Here is a 25,247-nt window from a genome sequence, read left to right as displayed (position 1 = left end):
TCCAAGGGGAATGTTTTCACATCAAACAAACATCTATTACGCAGAATATCAAGCAGACAGGGGACATTTTCCACCAGCATACTTCCAAAATGTTGTTGGAGGTAGTAATTTACTGTTTACACCACTATTTTTACCCACAATCTAAGCCATTTTGTAAGTACGGGAATATAAAAGCTTTAGCGATATTGGCTGAAAGTATAAAAAACCACTCCCCTTGTTTTCTTCTTATTTAAATAAACAGACACAGCATTTCATTGGAGTAAGATTATGTTGTTACTGTCACTTGGAGGACAAACTTAGCAAGGCATGAAGTCAATGCATGCAGGACAGGCCATACTGCTACAAAATAAGTCACAGCAGGTGTTGCCCTGAGTTTCAATGGCTGCATCCATTCAGGCCTCTTCTGCTGGATGTGCTGTGCAAATTGCAGAGAAACTACAGGCCAAAAATAAAATAATCCATATAAAATACAGCCTCATTAAACAAAAATTCCAGCTTTTAGATGTAATTTTTAGAGCCAAGGCAAATGCTTACCATTACTGTTAAAGTAACATTTTCATTTCACTTGCAGTCACCCCAAATAAGATTGTTTTATTAACTTATTAGACAAACTTCCGATTCAGAAACTAATCTCATTTTATTTTGTCTTTTATTGTTTTATCTCAAGGAGCCCTGTCCTCCTCCTCTATCAGACACTATGACTTCAGACGAGGTAGGTCAATGACAAATGAGGAATATCAAAAATATTTTCTAGATTGTTTTCAGGTTCTTTTGTATTTCTTTTCTAAACACTATGGTTAATTTACCACAGTCTTAAATCTATTTATTTTCACAATAAAGTATCAAAGCGGTTTTGAGTCCTTGATTTTTTTTAAAGCCGTCATTTTCCATCCTATTCTGCTAATTGTTGATGAGAGAATCCCACCGATACAAATACTATTTTCATTTGAACAAAGTGTGTCATCTGAACATTGATGAGCAACAAACAGCAAAATCTGCTGCAATTTGACCACAGAAAAGCTGAACATGTGCACTGTGATGACCTTGAAGTAATTTTAAAGCAAGGAAACATATCTGTGTCCTTGGAAAATACTGTTACTGCATGCAACATGAAATCATTTTTCTCCAATGTTAATTTTTTTAAAATTCTATCTCAAAGAGACATATTCAAGGAGTCCACATTCTGATACAGAACGCTGCTTAAAAGTTGTTTAATCATAGAAATATCACCAATGAAATGTGACTTAATAGTGTTGCACATTTGCTGCATTGGAGATTCAAAGTACAGAAGTATTTCTGTGCTAATGCACCAAAACACCATTGTTCCCTCTGGTGTTTTTCTATCTGCCAACCTGCTTCTACTCTTCCTGACGCCTTCCCAAAATTCTCCACAACACCATCCTGTAAAAAAAAACATCCTGTCACAAGAGGCCAAGTCTCATCGGTAAAATCCAAAAAGAGGCTAAAAGGTGTCACACCCTCTAAATCTCAGGGTAAAAGCAGGACATGCAAGGACAAAACACAAGGTTTCCAGGTTTTTCAACGCCCTTCTTATCGTTAAAGAACGGCATTCTCCTCTCTGTAGCTAAAAATACTGTTTACAGACATAAATATTTTTTACCCATTCTGACATCTCACTGTTTATAAATTATATAACGGCTATTTTTATTGCCTGAAAAATTTGTTCATATGTTTTATGACTCCTCAGAAAAACAAATCTTGATGCTTCCCTCTGGCTAAAGTCATACTTCTGAATAAAATAACTTTGTTTCCCCCTGGTCTGAATCTCAGTCGGCTGATTCATCCCTGTGACCTTGATGTTTATTTGCTGCTGCAGATCAAAGCGTGGGAAGAGGCAGAGATGGATAAGCCGATGGAAATCGATGAGATACGAATTGACCCTTCACCTTTCCAGCTGGTGGAGAGAACTTCATTGCACAAGGTTGGTGGAGGAAGACTTCTCACTGAATCCTTGTTAAACAGCTGTTCTGCTCTAATTTCATTCCCCCAAAAGCAGTATGTCGAATCTTAACACCCTGGACATCCTTCAGAAATGTTGCGCATAATTGGAAATGTATAATCTAATCTAAATAACCCATCTGTTGATTTTCTAATCTTATTTCAATTATTGTTATGTGACCTCGTTGTCCACATATGGACCAGATTTCTCCCCTCTCTGAAATAAGAAATGTTCATGCATTAATCAGTGTCTTATATTCAAACCATGATTTCTCACATCTGTACCTGCAAAGAGAGCTGCAGGCATGTTGACGGTGGATCGGGAATAAAAATAAAGCACTGATTTTCATATTTATGCTAAAATAAAATATGCAAAAAAAATCTAATGCATTGGCATTCATGTTTAGAAAGGCAGTTATTACACAGCAATAAGGGCAGAGTTTGAATCTAAGTTTTAGTTTGTAGTTTCCATGTCCTCTTATGCATTCATGAGTATTACTTGGATACGCCAGACAGTCAAAAACATGGTTGATTAATTCCGGTTGGTCAAGCCGATAAAAATCAATGAGATACCTACTGACCCTTCATCATACTAAATTGTACTTGCATATTCATAGCTGTGTGTAAAAGACTGGTGACCTATGCAAGGTGTAAAAAAGAGGACTTTCTATGAAACTTTTTTTCTCTATAAAACCAATACTATTCCCTACATGACCAAGGTGATTATTCATCATCCTTATTATTAAGTAAAATAAAGACATTATAAAACACGTATTAATTCATCTTGTTGTGAGACAACAATGCAAGTATTTTATAAAATAAATTTGATAATCCAAAGCATAAGTGTTTGCACAGATATTGTTTAATTGTTGGTTGCTGGTAGTTTTGTTTTTCTACGAGCAAGCAGCTAATTTTGACAAAAACGGCCATCCCCTGTTGCAGAAAACCTTGCTGTGTAGAATTTCCCAGGTGTGCTGACTCTTTGCTAATTGATACATTTTGAGACTTCTCTTAGAACTTCAAACGCAATTTTTTGTTAAATTGTTTCATTTTTTTATTTGTTAGTCATTATGATTTCAAAACAAATTATTTTACTACTTCGTTGCTTAAGATGACTATCAATCTTTTCAGTTTGCATTTAAATAGCAGTGTGAAAGAAGATATAAACATTCCAGAAATCTCTTTTGCTGGCAAATTTTGTAACATTATGTAAATCTGCTTTTTGGTAATGCTTTCACACACTCATTAGACTTCTGCTTTTTTCATGTATTCAGCAGTTGGTACCACGGGATTGAATTCCCATTGTTATAAATCTTAGTGGATCCAGGATTTACTGTCATTTTCAGGAGGCAGAAGCGAATAAACACCATCTAAGCCTTATTCTTTTTTGTGATTTCATTTCCATGGTAATACACAGAATACCGTGCTCATTCATGTGCAAAAGAGTCCTTGTGATTGAGATGTACTGATGCATACAAAGAGCTCCCCACAGTGGGAGCTCAGCTGCTGTATGAAAAATATAGTTTGTGTATTCAAAGTATGCTCAAAGACTTTCCCTTTGTGTTGAGTCTGAAGCCACTTTGTTCTCTTTGTGTCTAGACGGAGCAGACAGAAAAGCACTGGGCTTGTAAATCGTCTGAAGTCACAGACAGATAAAAAGAAATGTCCTTTTAGAAGCAGTATTTTCTGACAGTTGGCTGAGTTACCTTTTCACCTTGTCTCTGCAGACTCACACATTATTCTCCCTGCTTGGACTAAGTCATGCTTATGTGACCAGCATTGGAAAACTTGTGGGGGTGGTGGCTTTAAAAGAGGTAAGAAACTTAAGTTAGAAAAGTTACTTTTTCCCTTAAATAACTAGAAAAGTCACTGTTTCTGCTTCTCTGTCCTGCCATTACGCTACATATGACATCAAATCTCAGGATTTTGTTCATATAACTGACACTTTGATAGATAAACAAAACAATGAGTATAGATGCTGAACACATTTGTGGTCAATTTCCAATTTGGCCAATCATTTTGATACCAACTGTATCCTATTGTAATTTGTAAAAGCATAAAAACATCTTTCCTAGCATTTCTGTCATGGTAAATTATTATTAGAAGCAGGTAAGAGTGTTACTGGGAGGTATGGGTGGCAGTGGAGATGGTCAGAAAAGAAAGAACTCATGCATTGTCTAATGACAGTTTTTTGGCCCGTGATTTAAATTTATATTTTTGATTAAATCAGTATATGCACAGTACATCATTTGCATGTGAACCTGGACTGTGTATAAAGCCTGTACTCTTTCATGCTACAATATTTATATTTTTGCTATGTGTTTAAATGTTGACAAAGTGTTCAAGCTGATACCTTTTAGACTAGCTTTAAGTTGTTCTGTTGCATCTCTTCGACTATGAAGCCAAAATGCAAATGGTTTTTCTGATTGCTTTAGATTTAAAAGTCTCTGAAATTGTCTAAAATTATTGGCTTTAATAGTATTGTGTTTGTTAATGGCTGGCTTTGATCTCCATAATTTTCTAAGAGTCTGAGAAACTTGTACTGAAATGTCATCTTTTCTTTTGTATCGTCTTATAAATCCTATTTTCTTCATTCTTTGACCTAAGTCTTTTTCTTTATTTCCAATTATGTTTCCCTTTCTTTGCTTCCTCAGCTCCAGAAGGCCATCGAAGGCTCCACGCGCTCCGGTGTCCGGCTCCGGCCCCCTTTGGCCAGCTTTCGTGACATCAGCAAACACAAATCTGTCCCTAAACCTCCACCCTCTTCTTCTAGTCCTTCTTCATCTCCCATTTCAACCTCTCCACCGTTGTCTGAAATTATCCCAGAGCCTCCCCTCTCTTTAACCGCTGACCACAACCAACACCATAATAATAATCATCATAATCACCACGAGCATGAAACAGAGGTATGGATTGAGGGTGTATCGAGGGAAGTAGAGGACTGTAGCAATAGCATCCGCTGCAGCAGTACTTCAACAAGTAGAAGTTGCAGCTACAACAGCAACTTCACCCTCCCTCCACCTTCCACTCCTCCTCCTGCTCCTCCTTCCACAACCCCTCCTTCATCTCCTTCTTCCTCCATCTCTCTCTCCACCCTGAGACCTTCACAGAGACTCCTTCAGGTGGTAGAAGACAGTGATGATGAGCCAATGGTTTAGCTTACAAACAAAGAATATTTTTTTATACCGGAAATTTGTATTTAAAGATATTTTCTTTTCCATTCTTAACTTATCGTTCTGGTATTTGGGCACTTTATGTACCTCTCTTTATCACACCGCTACAAATTCTTTGTAGTTTAGAGATGTAATTTTCGTTAGTCATCTAATTCTCCAGCAAAACCTTCGCCATCACTTCTAAACACAATGCAGTGGTGTTGTACCTCAGGGATCAATCCTTTCCCCCTTTTACTTTCAATTTACATACCTCCTTTACACAAGCTTAACCAGAACCTGTAGAATATTGCATTGGTTGAAAATAGGAAATGAAACTTAAAATTTTGTTTATGATTGTTTTAGAGCCAAAGCAGCATAGAGTATTTTGACATAACTTTCACAATAATCTGCTTGTTGGAAATGTTTAGATTTTCATCAAGAATTCCATAGAAAACAAGAAACAATAAGTAAATGCATCCCATGCTGCTTTCCGATTTTTATTAGTTAATTTGATTATTTCTGTTTAATAACTGTTTCCCAACCAAACTCAGTCTGCATTTTTTATCTATTTATTTTTACCAACTCTGTTGAAAAATAAGCAAAATATTGCCTGGCAATATCTGCCGGGGCTCCAGAGAAAGGTTCCTGTAGGTGCCATATTACCTGATTGTTCATGTCTTACTTTTTAAAATGATATCAGAACAGGTGAAGCTAATTTGGCACAAACCTTTTGGATAGCAGCGCAGTAATGAAGCTGCTCAGTCCACCATGGAAGACTGGCCAAAGCCCCACAACGACCTCTGTGCTGACCTTGTGGAAGCAGCCTCAGAGCTCATTTCTCCATGGCTAAGTTGACAAATGAAGCAGCTAAAGGCGACTGACAACACCAAACCCTCTCTAACAAAGATTCCTTTTGGTTTTTTTTACAAAGCCACGTCCCAGAATGACTCACAGCTTCTTTGAATAATTTACCGGAGAATATTTATGAGAATCAAATCGGACAGAACAAATACCAATCTACGGCATCCTTTTGCAAAGTGATGGTTAGCATCTATGACAGCTGACAGTTTGTTGTATAACCTCTACACATGATAGAGATTCAGACAAAGGCTGACAGATGGGAATCTTATAAATTAGTATTTAAATTTAATTAAAATATTTAAAGGAGGAACAGTCAGTATGACTTAATTCAGGGGCTGGAAGTTAAGGGTCGCACAGAAATGTGTCTTGCATCAGGAATAGAAGGTTTTATTGCATGTCTCCTCTCAAATGCTGATATGTATTTGAAATCTGCAGTTTTCTGTTACTGAAAGACTGTTGATCTGGAAATTAGAAGCTGGGTGCATGTTCTAACTCAAGTTAGCGCCTTAGAGGACTCCTTAATAGAGTAAAGTCATTTCATTCATAGATAATGTTATAAAAAGCATGAGAAAACTTACACATCAAACCACACTGCAGCTTAAGTAAAATTGCTAACTAATGCAATTTTTACTGAAATACATGCATTTCAGTACAGAAATGCATCTGTCCTTATGATGCACCATTTCCAGATTTCATCTTGTACACTTGCACTAATAAGTTCTCTTAACCCAAAGTTAGTCCTCGGATGCTGTTTTAAGTCTTTAAATTTATCAGTTTTTTTTAAAATAGCTTTTTATGTTCAAATAAAACATGTATCTGTATCTTAAACAGGTGGTGAGTCTCTATAAGTCTTGTATCATCTGTTTATCTGGGGTAATAATATTTATTTACTAACTTATTTATTTTTTGGTGTTTCTGTAGATTCAAATGTTTTCCAGATGTTCATATAACTGCAAAATGGTAGAATAATAAAGCTTTATTTAAAAGTAGATTTGGAATTTATTTTGCCCTCACTGAATGTTAAATTTTAATTGCCTGCACCTAAGTTCTTGTATGTATAAAATATCCTGACTTAAAAATTTTTTTTCTTGTTCTTGCCACCTTGAGTTACTGCTTATAACAGAAAGTGAGTGCTCTTTGCAGCTGTTTGAAGTGATGTTCGATTTTAAAACCAGGAACAGATAATAACTGATTTAGTATCTTAATTTTGTATGATTTGAGATTAGTTAGCTCCCATATGCTTAAGCTAACAGCTAATCAAAGTGGGGCCAAGTCAGGTTTTTGATATCCTCAAACAACTCCAGTCTCAAATATGTAAAAGTGAACACAAATGTTATTATAGAAGCCACCATCACAATTGCATTTAATTTTTAATATTGTAGCTCAGCATATCTTGTCATAGTAACTCTGTAACCACTTTTTACCGCATAAAATCTTTCCACATATTTGTTTCATACAGAGGACTATCAACTCCATGCTATCCCTGACTCCAGTGTAAAGAACTACATACTTCAACAAAAACGATTTTTAACAGTTGAAGTTGTGCAGCTTCACTGTTGGAATCAATTTGACAAATAAATAAATAAGAAGTAGTGTTGAAGAATGTATGTTGAAAATTTGGTGCCTTTTTAGTATCCTTTATAAATACCATTTGCTTTGTAGCAATCTGCAGGTGAATGTTCAAGTTCAAAATGTTTATTGCAGAAAAACAAAAATAAATGTTAGACAAGTTACTGCATCACCATAATCCCCACAAAGTCTAAAGTAAAATTATATAAGCACAATGTGAATTAATGGATTTCCTCCCATATTCATTAAGTGGCCTTTTTAATGACATTTTAAAATATATATTTCTTTCTGTGGACGCTTCTAATGGTTGTCTAGGCTCTTCAATTTATGACTGAGTCACTATAAGTGCCACATACCAGATCTCTCCTTATTACAAGTCTTTTTATTTTTCACTTTATTGGAAATGAGTTGGTGAATTTTACCATTTTATATTCCCTATTTCCATATCATTATCTAAGTGTCACTTCTGTATTTGAGCTTTAGAGCAGCTCACAGGATAAGATCTCAGAGAAACATGAGGACAAGAAGACGGTGGATGATTATAAGAGCAATTAGGGGCTTCAAGGTCTTGATCACTGGAGAGTAAGGATAAAATGAAAGCCACATGTTGCTCTGGCTTTTTCTTCACTATATGTTAAAGTTCATGGATCCATACTTTTAAAGTAAATTCTGTCATATGTAAAGAAATCCAGGAACCATTTTTAAGTAAATATTCTAGCCTGAACCTATATGGATTTTGCAAAGCTAAAGCATTCAAAATTATCAACCAGACAAGGATTTTACTGCTTTCACAAAGCAAGAAAATATTTAGGTTAATAAATGAGGCAAATGTGCTGAGTGGGACAGTTTCAGATTTTTTCTGTGGCGCTAATATGGATCTGCTTTATTATTAATTTTACTCCTCAGAAATTAATCAGAAAGCAGACAAAACCAAAAAAAAAAACATAGATTTTGCATTATCTCTACAAACAGAGATGATTGGTGAAGATGGTAAAATATGTAATTGGTCAGAAAATAAATGATCCTTTTGTTTACAGTATCACTACTGAATACTATAAGGTTTGATAGATTTTAGAGTTGCAGTTTATCATATTGCAGTTATCCTTGCAATGTGAATATGACACATGTGTGCACTTTTAGTAGCCAAGATGCTATGCCCCAAAGGAATGGAGAGGATGTCATAATGAAAGTAACCAGTCCAGAGAAAGGTTGTGATCAATATTTACATCATAATATTCAGCACTAGCATTACTATTAAAATTTTGTCACTTTTCAGTGTGCGATTATTTTATAGTAAAAGTAGTTGGCTGTTAAGAAATACTTTACTGATACAAACAAATCCCTGTTGTTTTTCCTTAGTCTGATATGAAGCTGTTATTACCGCTTTACTCTGAAGCTTAGATACCATATAACCTAACTGAAATATTAGATTATATAAATCTAAAATACATTGAAATGCTTAAAATAACCAGCGCTGATATGAGTTTGTTTCCCAGAATATATATTTTACACACAAAGCAGCTACATTCATACACACATACATACAGTCTTACATTCATACAGATACATATCAGTTTATTGTTTTTTTTCCCTTTTATTGTAAAAAAACAATTTGTTATATTATTACTTTTATACTGCGTTATACTGTTAGGGCTAGGTCACTGTTAAAAAGCATGCATTTTTTGGTTGTGGTCAGATGGTGTGTTTGCAAATAACTCAAAGTGCACGCCCCAAATTGCTCTGAGGTTTGAGTCTCCACTTTGCATTAAGCAGGAATGCAGTCCAACCCAAATGCATCAATTAGCAAACCAAACAGCTCTCCAACAGTCTCTCTGAGACTTCTGTTGCTCCAAGAAACAGGAACCAAGCACTCTGAATTATTTAACAACCCATTTTTGTATCCATAATTATTGTATTGCACAGATGTTTGGTTTTTTTTTATTTTTATTTGCCCTTTTATCCATCTCTCAGTTTTGTCTCTCTGTTTTGGGGAGTTTTGCATCCATCCTTTTATCCCCTATTTGGTTTTCTGTCCTGGCTCGTCAGTCCGGTTGGTCCAAACATTAGTAATTCATTATATCTTCAGTTCTTGTGTTCCAGCAGTGTAAGATTTCTTGTCCCTCCCGACCTTTAATATTACTTGTTCATAGTCTTGTTAAGGTCCACTTTTTTGATGCTAAACTTGGGAGGCTGGGGGTTGATGGCATCTAGTTTGTATACATTACATCCAACATTTCCAGCTGAAGTAGCGTTTACTCAGGTTTAGAAAGGTAAATATTTGGGAGAAGGAAGGAAGAGATGGGGTAGTAGCTTGATTAATTATTGAAGTCTTAGTCTTTTTGTGGCCGTGTGACTCAGTTTGTTGCAACGACGACAATGGAGCCCTCCTCCACTTCCTCGTCTTTCTCTTCGAGCGATTGGACGACGCAAGGGGTGACATCGAAAGGTATCCTCTCTGGAATGGGCTCTGCAGGCTGCGCTGGTGTTCCTGGGCTTGAACCTCTTGTCGTTGGGGCTTCCTCCCTCAGCGGGGATGGTGTTAAAGAGCATGGCTCTGGCTCTAAGGTCAGCGTTATCTCCTCTACCTGTAAAATGTAATCAAGGTAATTTATAATGCCATGTAATTAAATTTATTAACATTTTAGCTCCTCTTGTGACACTAAAACCTTTGACTAAAGATTTTAAGGAAAGAAAAAGTTTCAACGAACCCTTGTCAGTTCTTCTTCCTCTTCATGTTGCTCCAGGAACCCTTCAGATTCAGGTTCTGGTTCCTCCCCGACCGTCTCTACAACCCCTCCAACCATGTCAAGCATCTGTCCACTCAGCTGACCAACGATCTCCACCTGAAACCAGATGAGATTACTGATTCCATTGAATTTCAACTTTTTGTTTCAAAGTGGTAACAATTTAGTTGTCATGTTTAACAGGTATGTATATGCTTCAATTTAAAACCCCAAAGAAAGGCAAGAATATGCAACAGAGTAAGTAGGGAAGAGGGGCAAGCAGTTTCCTGTCACAACCCAGCTTGAATTTCCTATGCAGGGCATCAGGGATAAACAAGACTTTAGTGGATGATGCAAGAGGTGCAGATGCTGAATCCAAATGCCTCAAGTCGTAACCTTGCAGACTTTCAGACATGCCATCATGGAAGCCAGGATGATTTACCCAGGACTGTCCCACAAAATTCATCAAATCCACTTCAAGTTGCCATGCAGATCTTTGGGAGTTTGCCATGCAGACCTTCATCCTGTCTCCTACCTGGAAGACATCTCTGGCAGTTCATCACTCACTGCACTACAGTTGTCTGCTAAATAGGCCTGCTGATATAAAAAACCCAAACCAATAAGACAAAAAAAATTTACTATATACATACTCTCTTTACCTTTGATGCAGTGTGTCCTTGTTCTCTGTCAAACCTTATTAAACCATAATCTATTTTGCAAATATAATCGGTTCATTTTGAATCAGCAGGCAAACACATACCTGATGGGCCTCTACCTGTGCAGCCCCCCACAGGTCCGCTAGCCGGGGGTGAGTGGGAGGACCGAGGCTGTGGATGGTGCTGTTAGGAGTGGCTTGGAGGGAAGGGGAACCACTGTGTAGCCTGTGCTCCAAAGACTGGAGAAACGAACGAAAGGTAAAGGGACTAGCAGAAGACACCAAAAGTCAAGTTAACTTTATTTCTATAGCACATTTCCACAATAAGGTAGTTCAAAGTGATTTACCTCATAAAAACATAATAGAGTGACCAGTTATGAAACAAGCTGTAGACATTCATCAAAATCATCACGCAAATATATAACAAGTTTATCATCACTGTTCCAGTTATTTTTATGCTGAATTCTGCTACCCCATGTTTGGTTCTGATTTTGGAGATGCAGAACAGGCTACAACTAAAAGAATAATCAGAATAATACTTGCTGTTTCTGTTAGAAATAAAAGCAATAAAATCATGCTATTAAGTTTTGTTTGAATTGACCCATAACTCCAGGATTTTTCTTATGTGTACAAATTTGCTTTTGTGGTTCCTTGCATTTTAAAGAAATGTTAGTCATCTTATTAAAGTGTGCACTGCATACCTGTTGTTGTTGGTACTGCAGGAACTGTTGCTGCTGGTAGTGATGAAGCTGTTGTAGATGCTGAAGTTGACTTTGTTGCTGCAGTGAAAGTTGAGCCTGGTGCTGCTGAAGGTAACTGCCAACCGTGCCCCCATACCCATCTCCAGGGGTACCTCCTGCTCCACTACCACCACCTGCAACACCCACAAAATGCCTAATATCTTGTGCTCACACAATCATACATGCGCTTGGAGACTAATTTAGTACAAAAGGTTTTAAGAGGGTAATTAATCCTTACCGGCAGCCATGATGTAGGAGCCTGCGGCAGGTGAAACCACGCCTGAGGGCTGGCTGGTGATTGGGTCCCAAGCATCAGAGGAAGACAGGCAGTACAGGCCCTGTGAGACGTAGGTGTGAGGCCAGACATCTGCAGAGGAGTGATGGAGCACCTGGTCTGTTCAAATATGCACAGAAACATGGAGATGTGAGGTATAAACAAAAAGATTGTTCAGAAGGGGAGAAGCAATTTCATTTATTGAAGAGATTTACTCACATTGACTTTAATAGGAGTGTTATTGACCTATAAACATGTTTGTTATACATTAAACAAGTGGACATTGTGGAAAACCATCTCCTCTGTCCAATAAAGTTGTAATTGTTGCTGTGTTTATGTGCCGTACACGTGTGTTGTTGTTTTATGCTAAATGAAGCCTCGCAGAGCCCCATATGGTGCCGTTAATGAAAGCAAAGCTGCAGAGCTAAGTCCTTGTGCTAACCTACAAGGTCCCGCAGGGCTTAGACAAAGTTCTACACTGCTAAACACCAGTGAGAAAAGAAATGTATTCCTTTCACAGTGGCACTTGGCATAAAAGTCCTGGTTAGAGTTGCAAATTCATTACAGATTATTTTGGAATAGCTAGAACCAGCGGTAGTTGTCATAGAACTCCTTTATTGCAGTTATGGAACAGTAGTTTCTTTGATATTATGCAGGGTTTTCTAAACCATCTACTTTTTTCTACTTTATTAATGCCTTAGGATGGAGCTAAATCACAGCAGTGCCTTTTAACTTAAGCCCATCAGTTTTTAGTTTCAAAAACGCGTATAAAGAATGCTCTTCAATTATTTATGTCATTCTCATTGTCCTTTATATTTGTAAGTCAGTTCTCTCACACAGCACATGTTAAACCCCATCTGATGTTTCAGAAATGACAGGCTGTCATCTGGATTTGTCATTTGGAAGTTCCTGACTAAGTGCCCTGCAGGAGTCAAAACCTGAAATGTGCAGCAATGTGGCTGACCTCCAAAAGTACTTGACTTTTGGCTAAAACTGTGACTGACTTTTTAGTTTTTAACACTCACATTCAGAAATTTAATATGACACCAAAGACATATGACTAAATAAGAGATATTTAAAACCATTTTGTTTTCCTCGGTGTAGGAGCATAAAATCTGTTATGTTGATGCTTAGATTCTAGCAGCCTTAAGTATAAAGACTTGCAGGGATTTTCTAAATGTAGACTTTAATTGAGAAATTTGACATAATTTCATCTAAATATGCAAATAGTAGAAATGAAAAAAGATGGACCCAATCAAACCTTTATGTTGGCATTTTTTGACAGCAACAAAGTACATAGTTCTTTCTCACTTACTTATAACAGTATCAAACATATTTTAAGCATTATTATGAGCAAAAAGTCAAGCTAGTAGCAATAATATCACAAAGACATAAGGCATCTGGGGGAGCACAGACTTGATGTTCAACAGTAATAATAGTATTAGGATAATTAAATGTATTTGCTTATCAGGAAATGGCCTATCTTACAAAGTACCTGTTTCTGTTTCCAAAAATGTTGTTCACTGGAATAAGCAAATTGTGATGAATCAAGAACTCTTTACAAAAAGTTACACATCATATATTACCTCATCAGGTTTTTCTGTTAACTTAAATAAATTCATACTGTGATGGTGCCTTTGTAGCAGTGCACAGTACACAGCTGTAATTAAATAGGGCAAATCGACTCCTGCTACAATTTAAACCTTAATCTTGATCTGTTAAACTGCCAAGATGAAAACTTAACAAAGGCATGCCTATGGTTAATTCCCTTCCACACAGCGGGTATGGCTCGCCTCTGGCTTAAATGCCAAAGATTTAAACTGCCTGTGAACTTCATCTGAAATGTTCCTGTGGCCAAGAGCTCCAATGCAGTCAGCAGCTGTATGGGTAGAGGCAGCAAATGACTCTTCATCATGTTATACTCTAAGACCAGCTGCATTTGAACACAGTTCCAAACTGACTGCCTTTGGAAACTAAAAGCAACTGATGAGCCTGTTGTCATTTTAGACCAAGAATCCTCCTGTTGACTAAATACACTCTCTCTTCACACATTAGTATTTCCAATAGCTTCTATTAAGTCTAAAACTACTGATGTTAAAGATATTGTCTGATTATTATATTTAACGTTTTGCATGAAGAAACAATTTGTCAACATTACACTCACATGTGAAAAGTACTATAAACAGATGAGCAATTACACAACCACACATCTTTAAAAAGCAGAAGTGGAGCCTCTTGTACAACCAACAAGAATGCAGCAAGTGATTTCTGGATGATTAGCCAACTACAAAACACTTTTCTTTTCCAGCAGCCATTGTACAGTGCATACAGTGGAGAAACCAGCAGACCAAACCTGCAGATCTGCTAGGGTTGCTAGGTGAGGGGCTTTGTGGCATTACATTCAAGAGGTTTTTGAAATGGCACATTTTGCAAACATCATGAACTTATTGCCAAAAAAATCACTGGGTATTACCACTTAGGTAGAAGAAACACGCAGAGCTTTATAGCTCATTTACCTCTGCTGGTAATACTCTCCTGGTTGACCTCGCTCAGGTGAGCGACGCTGCCCTGGTTCGAGCCAGCTCCCATGCTGTCTCCATCCATCGAGTTCCAGCCAAACAGAGTCGCCTCAGAGATTGCAAACTGCTGCATAATACCTGAGGAGGGGACAGAGAGCCATCAGTACAAGCTGAGAGGCACTAGGGCTGATGTTAAAAAGTGTAACATGCAACAGTATGATGCCTTATCTTAGGGCTGCAGTGCGTAATGAGAATCTCAGACCCTACTTTGCTAGTGCATACAGGTGTTAATTTGTAATTAAAGCAACAGAGGTAACAACAGTCATTAACATGGAGAACCAGTCAGCTTTTAGAGCAGTGACGGAGAATATAGAGGGGAGTGTTTACTCCAAATGGGAAATCAAGATTTGTTGAAAACAAGTAAATGTAAGCTTAATCAACCAGAATAACTTATTTCACCAGTATATTTGTGTAACATATAGACAGCTGGTCTTGAATATAGTCAATATAACACAATCACTTGTTTCTAGACATTGTATTGTATAAATAAAAGTCAAGGTCCTTACCTGCTGCAAAGCGAGCCTCCTTCTCGCCATCACTGAGGTCGCTGTAAGCATCGTTTTCCATCCTCCTCTCCTTTTCCCGCTGCAGGTTGGCACGCCCTGTGACCCCGCACGGCCCCGCCGACGGTTTGCCCCAGCTCTGCCACTCGATCATGTGGGCAACCCGACCCTGGGCCATGGCAGTGGGCTTGGTCACTTTGTCCTTCATTGACCGTGTCACACCTACAGCAAGTTTGAGGGTGGCAGGAGTCGCAGGCCAGCAACAGACACACGTAGACAGAGACACACACACCAGACACACACACACACACATACACAAACTGTCAAAACATCTTCTGGCCCTCTAAAACAAAAACTACACCTCCAACTGAGGCACGGGGAGGAGGTAGAATGAGGATGAGAAACAATAATGTAGTGGATCTTTTTAATCCTAGAGACTATGACAGAAGATGTCAGTGAGGCATTAAATGTACTGTAATGCATGAACTCAAGTGACAAGGTGTGAGATGATCAGTAAAACCCAGCACTTACTTTGCTTAGAATAAAAATACGCTCACTCTGCACCAGTAAGTCACCTCGTTTTTAAAAAAAGTAAATTATCTTAATTAATTTCCTTTTAATGCCAACAAAAGTTAAAACTGCTCAGTAAAAGGCAGGAGCAACTGTGACTTGAATGCCCTGTTCAAATGCACTGCCACTGCGACTGTCACATGGAGAATTGCTTGAGTAATACTGCAACTTGACTAACAACATACTAGCAAACTCAATTCTGCCAATGCATATGGCCGCTTATAAAAGCTTGGATGTTGTGGAGGCTTCTCCTTTTTTAAAGAGAGCCATTCCTGTCCTCTGCCATCTTGTGCTTTCTCAGGATGAAATGGATACACATGATCTAAGATTCTTTTTACGGGATTTCTTTATGAATCTCACTTTTTTAACAAAATGATTAAAATGTTAATAAATTGGACAACTGATATTAAGCTTTCTGCATTTGTTTAGTTTTTTTTAATAAAGTTTGAAGTTTTAATGTAGACTCATTTGAGTCAGTCAAACTAAATTAAGCTAAATTAATTTAGTTACATTTAGATAAATTTAATCAAAATAAATTTAACTGAGTTGAACTTGTTTAAAATCCGTTTTTCTGCATTAAGATGAACACCAATTGCATTTGCTGAATTCATGTGCTTTCTTTTGTCAGTGGAAACCCAAAAATTACTAACATTTTACCATGAAATAGACTTTCAGTTTTTTAAAAATTGTGCACTGTTCACTGATTGACATAAAATATAACCATGTATAACCTGAATAGTAACTATCCTTAATGTAACTTGACCTATTTAATAATCCTGGTGCAGCTCCAACATTTCTGAATGTAGTGATAAATTCATCATTCCAACAAACCCCCAGAAAATATTGTTATTAAATTTTAGGTCCATATTTTGCTTTCTTAAGGAGAATAATGGTTCCTTCTTAAATCTTTGTCCAATTAAGATGCAAATACTGGATTCAAACTAGCGGCATATTCTTTAAGTCAAATGGGTACAGAATGGCTGATTGATAGAAAAAAGTAATTTAAAATCAAGCAGGCATGAATAAACAGAGACAGAGCTTTGGAAATGACTCCCCAGGTCCACGGGGCAAGTTTCAGGCTGAGCTATAAATAGGCACAATTGTCCCCAAAGACAAAAAGAGCCAATCTCATTTGAAAATCAAACTCTTACTGCGGAGCCTAATTGGGGATGGAAATAGGAGTGGAGTAAATGGGGATGAAGGATGAGGGAGGGTGTTGGGGTCTTGGCAATTCAAATGATTCTATGTACTGTTAAGCAAATCCAACACATTTCTTTTAAATACACTAGACATAACACTTTTCTTTTGTTACAAACACTTTAAGATGCTACACAATGCCAAGCACAGAGCACTACAGTCGGAAGCAAAGAGCACAAGAGACGTGACAGAAGAAGAACCAACCACTGGTAGTCACAACATTGCAGCGACTTCACATATATTTAACACCAGCACCAGCACTGCCACATTACAGTACACTACATTCCCCAACACGCCTGTGGTGATGCTTCAGTAGGCAGTTAAAGTAAGTTATATCACTTACTTTAGTTTCTTTGAAATCAAAGACCTGATTGGATTTCCGTCAATGACTCTGACATGTGTCATTGACGTCAGCTGTTGATATCAATGAGAGAGAGGAGAAAAGTAGGAAGTGATATAGGAAGGGGCACCCACAGGGGCGGTCATGTTGGTTCCAAGCTCCTTTTCCTCCTCCTGGTCAAGAATGAAGTCGTCTGTTGAAGCAAGGCTGGATTTACAAAATCTGACATTTGTTGCTAAGGTTAAGAGATCATTTATGTGCTTTCTTTGTGTGTGTCAGATGGTTATTTGGTCTACCAAGCACTCTAAAAAAATACTTTTTTACATTAAGGTTAATTTTGGGCATCAGTATGATAAACCTATATGAACTGATTACAGCTTATATGTGTCCCTTATATGTTTTTCTTTTGTAAAACACTTTGTTTTTAGTTCAGTAAAACATAAAATGTCTCAAACCCTCCAAAATATTACTTAACAAATTTAAAATTGAGCAGACTTGTTGAAAATGTTTTCTTGATATGTCCCATTAAGTAGCAAAGTTTTAGCGTTAGCCTCCCACAAAGTTCTTTCAAATAAACATAACACAATGAGAATTATGTAAAATAGGGACTGTGAATTCCCAAATTCCCAATAAAATAATAACTTAATTCAAAACCAGTTAATTATTACTGCCAAAGAAAGAAACATGAAGAAAAGCAAACACTTTCTGTGAAATTATGTTTTGCATCATTACCTGTGGTATTGCATTAACTCTTTACAGCATTATGTTGCAAATGGTGGGCAGTCTTATAGCTAAAAAGACACAACTTATGTTCAGTGGTCTTGGTGCTGTTTTTGGCATAAAGGGAAAGTAGTGACATCATGCATTTGAAGATGCAGGACTGCAAATGTTTCCAAAAATATGTTAATGGAAGGCACTGGCTTGATTGTTATATTTTTAACAACATTTTAATCATACTTAGATCTTCATCAAGTCAAGAATCGAAAAATGTTGATGAAGCCATAAGAAACAAAGTGCTGGATTTAATTGTTGAAACATAATTATGGTCTAGATTTACAGCTAAATTTCCATATCCTCTATGCTTTGTCTTTTTCTCTCTTTTTTTGCTTTTCTCATTCTCCCTCTTTTGTGATGGTATAAATTTTTCTCATTACCTTTTTAGCCAAACGTAACTTTATTAATTAACCAAGACAATGCATCGATCAGCATTCCACAAAGGTGTAATTGCAAACAAATAATTAAAATTAAATTGAGATTAGATGAGGTTTATTTGTTTGGAATAAATTTACTGACACATTTAATTACAGTTTATTACAGTCTAACTACAACAAAGATTTATTGTAAGATTGTGCTAAATAAACATTAAATAATTTGAATAATACATATTCTAACTAGTAGCACAGTGATGTTGATCAATGATTACAGTTAAATCCAATCGTAAGATGATTATTTAACGGTAGAAACCAATAACCATTTGAGTAACACACCAAGAAACAAGAATAATCTTTTACACAAATGAAAGCTCAGACCTTATCAGTCAACAACAACTTCACCCTTGACCCACTGTGGAGCATGTGGAGGCAACATGGGGGCTGTTTTACCACCTACTAGCACAGACACACACCTGACACACCTGTCAGAGAGGACTTAGCCAGGGCACCAATCCCGTAGGCGTCGGCGGACTTCCTCTTGAGTCGAGGCAGAATAGAAGTAGTATCCTCCATAGACAACTAAAGAAAGAAGGGAGGAGTAAAGTATGGTTGAATTCAAATGTTAGTGAGCAAAGATGTGAAAATGGGGGATAAAGTGTGAGGAGTAGTGAAAGATGTCAGTGATAAAATAAGGAGATGGAAAATCAATGTGACATGGAAAATGACAGAATAAGAATAGACAGGGAAGATGAATAAGAGAGAGGATTTAAAAAAAAATGAAAAGACCAGGTGATTGAAGATTCAGAGAACTGTTTGAAGGAGATGAAATAACAGAGGAGAGAGGTTACTGGAAAAAGAATAAGAAAGGAGGGTTAATTATTTTAGCACATTGTAAGTTGAATACTATCATCTTTGATTTAAGAAGAAAATCATATGATAGCTAAAGGAGCACTAACGATGTAAAAGTGATACAGCAAAGGTTTGAGTGAACACACTTTGTATTTAAAGTACAACAACCCCAATTGAAGAAGAATTATCTGCATAGAATATTATTAAAGAGGTGGTAGTAGTTGTTAAAAGATGCTAAATAGGGAAATAACAGTTTAGTGGGAAATGTTTGGACAATACGGAGAAATTCACAGCATCATTGACTGAATTGACTGGTGATTGGATCCAGCCAGTTTTAAGCCTGAATGCTTGGAAACTCAAAAATCTCATGTTTTTAAAAAAAAAAAAAAATTATTATTATTAAATACATCAGCATCATCAGGTATAGTTTTCAGTGAGGTATTTAAAAATAAAGTCAGCAAATGCACAAAGAAGTAAGAAGATTTTAAAAAGAAAACAAATATATTTTCTTATCAACAACTTTATTTCAATCAGCTTGTCAGACAGGAAAAGAGAGTAGGATCTAAACTAGATAACAGGAAGGCCAAAGGTAACACAGCAAAGTTGTTTTACTTTGCCCTTCGAGTTTTCAAGCCTTCTCTTTCATGACACATACTAGATTTGGAAATGTTGGAAAAATTCTTCAGGTAAACTAACGGCATACAAAACTAGACCAGAATTAACCACAAAATTCTGATCATTGCATCTTTACTTATAATAAAATCTTGTATCATTAGATCTTGTTTTTCCATGGATCTTCTTCGGGGTAGAACCAGATATTGTAACCAACTGCAATTTCAGAGTAAAACAAAACCTGTTAAGTTGCCTATGAAACTGAATGTTACTTAACTCAAATAAAAATGTCGTTTTGGAAGAAAAATGTGGAGATTGTTGATAAAATATGAGATAAAAATATTAAAAAAGTCAATGTGACTAATAAAACATGACACATTCTACCTGTTAATTGTAACTAAACTTACTAAAAAACAGAAATTAGAGAAGTAAACGATTACAATTCTGGCTATGGTAGATTGATTAATCTCGTTCATTATTTCTGAAAGCCAAAGTCACTGTTTTCTTCCTAGCTGCTAAAAGATGTAATCTTTAAACATAATGTAGTGACATATTTTTTCTTTAAACATTTCTATAAAAACACATATTTTGATACTTTACTACCCCTGAGGATGAGCATACTAACAAAATGTCAATACTGATTTCTGAAAAGAATCTGCAACAGTTTATCATACCAGAAAGGGTTTTTGGTTTGATGACTGCTTCCCAGTAACTAGTGTAAGCCAGTGTTTCCAGAAGAAAAAATCCCAATAAATGTTTTGCTTGCATAAATTAAAAAAGAAATGCTTGTATTATTGTCAGAACATTAAAAGATAACGGCTATGAAAGAAATTGCCAACTTTTGCTTATCTGTAAATATCACAAGAAAAAAGTATCTTATTTACCGTAAACATTTTCAACTGTTAAGGACTGTGAAAAAGAACTGATGATTGGGTTTGTTCGGCAGTCACCTTGCAACCCTGTAGTCTTTAAATCTAGCATTGACTTACTGTATATGTATACTGCTATATTCTTCAATCACATGTTTTACATCACCTGACTGACTAACTTAGTCTGAGATTCAGCTTTGCATCTGCACAGTGAGCCAGCCTCTTGATCTTTCACAACACAGCAGCAAATCTACAGCAGGATGACTGAATAAAAGAAGAATCAGACGAAAGACATTATCTTCTGATCTAATCGACTTACTTAACTGCAAGACTTGAGATACTGCATTCATTTGGTATGGCTACAATTTTTAGCTACTTTTCATTCATAGTTTAGTGCTCTTTTTGTGTTTATCTTGAAGCTTTTATTAACCATCAATGTACTGGCCATTTACTATAGTTCCCATTTATCGCGGTTCTGGCCAACAGGACTGGGCTGCCAACTGTTTGGTAACATGCTTTAAAAATTGAGCCTGAATAAATAATTGTTTCACAAAAATAATGAAAAGAATACAACATTTTGCCATTTCTAAGGTTAAAATGTTTGATTATAGAGACCATGCTTACATTTGAAGGGAAAAGGCAGGCAACAGAAAAGATCATCTCCACTGTGTCCTCCAAGTGGACAACGGCACAAAGCATACCACTGAATTAGCTACAAACTGGAGTGGTCATCCATAACAAAGCTCCGATCTCAGTCCAATTGAAAGCTTTAAGATGACCCAAAACATTTGACCCAGGTCATACAAATCAAAAGGTAAATCTATCAAATATTAAGTAAATATAAGCAAACTCCTGAATTTGAAAAAGAACTCTCTTTTTTTTAATTTATTTAATATCAGACATTTAGAAGAAAAAGTCCTTTGATAAAGCGTATGTACTGTAAATATCTGGTGCATGTTGTTATGTATGTAACATCTCATTTGATCATCTCTTTACTACATGGATAATCTGACATTCAACTCAGAGAGACTATATGGGACACCTTCTGTCAAATTTTAATCGGAGTTTGATGGATGAGTGATTGATGACTAATAGATTTTGATTTCCGGTCACAGGATGCCCCTCCCCCACCTTTCCCACCCCTCCCCCACCTTTCCCACCCCTCCCCCACCTTTCCCACCCCTCCCCCACCTTTCCCACCCCTCCCCCACACAGATCCGTTATTCCCACGCCTTCAGACCTGTATGATTTGTAAGAATAATACAAGTAAAGTATGGAAATTATGAGTTTTAAGAATAATACAATTAAAGTATGAAAAACAATGAAAGTGATAGATAATTGAGAATAATATAAAATATAGTATATTTAAATAGGATGTTGTAGTTACCTCTGGTTTTAAACGGAATATCCTCCTGAGACACTGCGGGAAACGGGGAAGGGCTCTGCGAGGCAGGTTAAAAAAAATCCTAGTTGGGTGATTCTCATGACCTTTGGGGTCAAAACACATGTTGTGCAAGGAAACTCTATGTCACCGACATCCTCTGGCAAAGAATCGATAACAATGATGGTCAGTCTCTGGTTTTAAAACGGAATATCTTCCTGATCGGGTCTGCTATCAGCTCTTGGAATCTGTATATGTCCCCACCCAGACCCCCCCTGCCATGGGTGCTTGTCTGTCTGTGTGTGTGTGTGTGTGTGTGCGTGTGTGCGCGCACCCATAAGACTGAACACATACCTCTACAGAAAGCCTAGAGTTTTAACTGTTTTACTGCTTTATTTTATGGTAGCACGAATAGCCAGTGCTGACTATGAGTTTGTGATTTCCTTCATCACTTAAATTTTAAACTCTTATAGATTTTTTGCTGTAACACTTGCTAGTGTGATACGTTTCAGTAAATGTTCCTCATTTGTACACGTACTTCTGAAGAACATGTGACAGACAGTAAACAGGCCTACGTGAGGCTGCTCAAATTTAACTTTTATCTTTCCGCAGTTAAAGAATTTGTCCAGACTTTTCCAGAATTTGGCCCGGTATCATTGTGAATGATTTTGTTCAGTTTTTTTTCTTGCTGTTGAATCAACACTGATCTTCCCACTACTTCATGTTTTCTCCAAAATAGTAAATCTTGGTTTAAATACATTTGAAACTCATAGATTTTTTTTTCTGTAACACTTGCTAGAGTAATACATTTCAGGAAATGTTCCTCATTTGTACTCGTACTTCTGAACAATATCTGTCAGGGACTAAACAGGCCTCGGTGAGGTTGCTCATATGTATCTTTCAGCTTTCCCTCCACCCATTATCTTACACACTTTAGTGTTCACTAACAAAATATAATACACCTCTATCTTTTTTTAATTTTTCACTATTAAAACTTTTAAATGATCAATGTGAACCATCAGTCTGTATTAAAATAATTAATATAATTCATATTATTTATTTAGATTTGATGTTTTAATGTGTGCCCTTGGATTTATATTGATTTATTGAATGTGTAAATATTTATCAAACTGAATAGCCATTCCGTTTTTTATATAGTATTTTTTTTCTTTTGGTGTTTTGTTGCACAAATTTAAATATATGCTGGCTATCAGCCAAAAATTCAATCAGTGAATTTGTGTTTTTTTTCTTAAATACTCCCTCTCACCGAGACTTACTTACATCTTCTGACAACTAGCCCCACTTATAATAACATTGACTAAGTCTGCTATTGGTACACTTTACCTAAAAATAAAAATTAAACATACTCACTACACAATCATGCTCCAAGAGTTGCTCATAACATGGTGAATTGTTTTGTTACCTTTAAAATGATCTGCAGCTTTTGTTCGTTGGTCCTAATGATGCTGTTCACTAATGTTCTCTAACAGACAGTACAACACCTCTTGTAATTGATAAGCTTATAAATGATCAATGCGAAACATCAGTATGCGCTAAAGAAGATCATATCAGTCAGATTAAGTAAAATATCATTATACTCAAAGCAATCAAAATTATATTTCTCTGAAAGGTCTTTTTTTTCAGGGAGTTTAGACTGTATGAAAGGAATCAGTGAAATATACTATGAAATATTTTATCTGCTGCATCCCCATAATAAAACTTCAATTGTGAATTGAATGATTACGTTGCATCTAGATACAAAAGAATCAACCGTTAATTAGTAATCATACTGACTAACAAGATCTGATCAAACAACAAACCTGACTACCTCAAGGGATTTCTCACATTGGAGAATAAACCGTCTGACTTTCTTTAGCCACTAAATTTAACCTTACCAAAGTTTTGCCTCGGAGCAAACAGGTACTGAGTTTGAAGCGGATCAGACGCCTTCAGCCATCTGCTAAAACTAGACTCCGGCCTTCCTCACTGTAAAATAAAACATTAGACTTAAACAAAAAGTTCAAGCGAACATCACTTAATTATCATCGACTTGTTGTTTGTACTCATCTTAAACAAGTGGCAGGAACGTTTGGATATATATATAAAAAAAAGCTTTATAAGTTAATCTATTTAAGTTGAGTCCGTGCAACAAGTAAAATAAAATAAAAAGCGAACTATTTGAAAGTAATGAGGATTTTGGCTGGTAAAAGTTGAACATTTTAACATGCCCAGACGCTACACCATTTCTGCTCAAGCAAACCAAAAGGTTTTGAACAGAACAACCATGTCAAATAATGAGACCGTGAATCTTTAATCTATGTAGCAAATATATTGCTGCTGCTGCTGTAAGCAGAAAATAAAAGAAGTTTTACGGAGAATAATATTTTGGATGAGTTGAAGAATATTGTTTGCCAAAATCACACGGTGTAACTACACTTGTCTTTTATATGTAGCAGTAATTGAATCTTTTTGAGGCAATTGGTTTGCATAAATTAAAGTAAATACGGTCTATTTTCCTGCTCCACATACTTAGTTAGCAATTTGTCAGTTAGCTTCCCAGTCTGAACTTCTGGGCAATGTCTTGATTCAGTCAAATTTTCTATCTTGTATCTCCTGAACTCTGATATTTTGCTTGCTGGTCTTCATCGTGCTCTGAATGCAGTATCGGGTTTCTCTTACTTTAACCCGCCTAACTTACACCTGATTGGCATGTTAGCGTTTTGATTCCCTCCCAGTGAGGCGATGCTTTACAAAGCAAACTGTTTGTCAAACTGTTGATCTGCCTGATGGCTGTTTTAGAAGATATGGTGACTGAGGTTTAGAGAGTACTAGCCAGCTCATGCAGCTTGTTTTTATTAGATGCCAGTCCTAAAAGTACATATCTTTAAAATTTGAATAAATACGTACAATTCCATAATTATTCGATCCAACCCTTATAGAAGTTTTGTAATAATGCAATTCAGGTATTTTACATTTTCTGGACTAAAGGAGGATTTCAGTTCAACACCTGTGGTTTCTTAATGTAAGTGTTTCTGCTACTGGACAAGAAACAGGGTTAAAAGAGGATTTAGAAAGCAAAATACAAAGATGATAGTTGTTTTTACCGAGAGCAAGGCTGTGACTAGTTATCAGGACAGAACGAGACCTGTAAAACTGTTGGGCATACATGACCAAGGAGGGAACCAGTCATCTGCTCCAATAATTTATTAATCTTTAGAAAATATTTTTGGACACAGCCATCCGCAGGAGCAAGATGAAGCAAG

At 36.5% G+C, this 25,247-nt stretch overlaps 2 protein-coding genes across 9 annotated transcripts in view; one reads left to right on the top strand and one right to left on the bottom strand.

Annotated features, from left to right (window-relative positions):
- Positions 1-6,963, top strand: part of LOC114155945 (chloride channel protein 1-like) — a 29,299-nt gene extending 22,336 nt beyond the window's left edge. The window contains exons 21-24 of the mRNA XM_028036091.1: positions 668-712; positions 1,838-1,942; positions 3,687-3,773; positions 4,614-6,963. Coding sequence (XP_027891892.1) covers positions 668-712; positions 1,838-1,942; positions 3,687-3,773; positions 4,614-5,117 — 741 coding nt within the window. The 3' untranslated portion in view covers positions 5,118-6,963. The remainder of the gene's footprint in view (positions 1-667; positions 713-1,837; positions 1,943-3,686; positions 3,774-4,613) is intronic.
- Positions 6,964-7,651: 688 nt separating this feature from the next.
- Positions 7,652-25,247, bottom strand: part of LOC114155950 (uncharacterized) — a 56,939-nt gene continuing 39,343 nt past the window's right edge. For 4 of the 8 annotated variants that reach the window (XM_028036100.1, XM_028036106.1, XM_028036104.1 and 1 more), the window contains 8 exons: positions 18,747-18,852; positions 15,019-15,237; positions 14,450-14,590; positions 11,898-12,053; positions 11,621-11,793; positions 11,025-11,159; positions 10,250-10,384; positions 7,652-10,126 (listed from right to left, as the gene is read on the bottom strand). In XM_028036100.1, the coding sequence (XP_027891901.1) occupies positions 9,896-10,126; positions 10,250-10,384; positions 11,025-11,159; positions 11,621-11,793; positions 11,898-12,053; positions 14,450-14,590; positions 15,019-15,237; positions 18,747-18,852 (1,296 nt within the window). In that variant the 3' untranslated portion in view covers positions 7,652-9,895. Of the gene's footprint in view, positions 10,127-10,249; positions 10,385-11,024; positions 11,163-11,620; positions 11,794-11,897; positions 12,054-14,449; positions 14,591-15,018; positions 15,238-18,746; positions 18,853-25,247 lie in introns of all 8 variants that reach the window. The other 4 variants (XM_028036105.1, XM_028036108.1, XM_028036101.1 and 1 more) reach the window with 3 other exon arrangements.

Source organism: Xiphophorus couchianus, chromosome 13 (assembly GCF_001444195.1).
Source record: "Xiphophorus couchianus chromosome 13, X_couchianus-1.0, whole genome shotgun sequence".
Lineage (NCBI taxonomy): Eukaryota > Metazoa > Chordata > Actinopteri > Cyprinodontiformes > Poeciliidae > Xiphophorus > Xiphophorus couchianus.
This window is presented reverse-complemented; position numbering and strand designations above follow the sequence as displayed.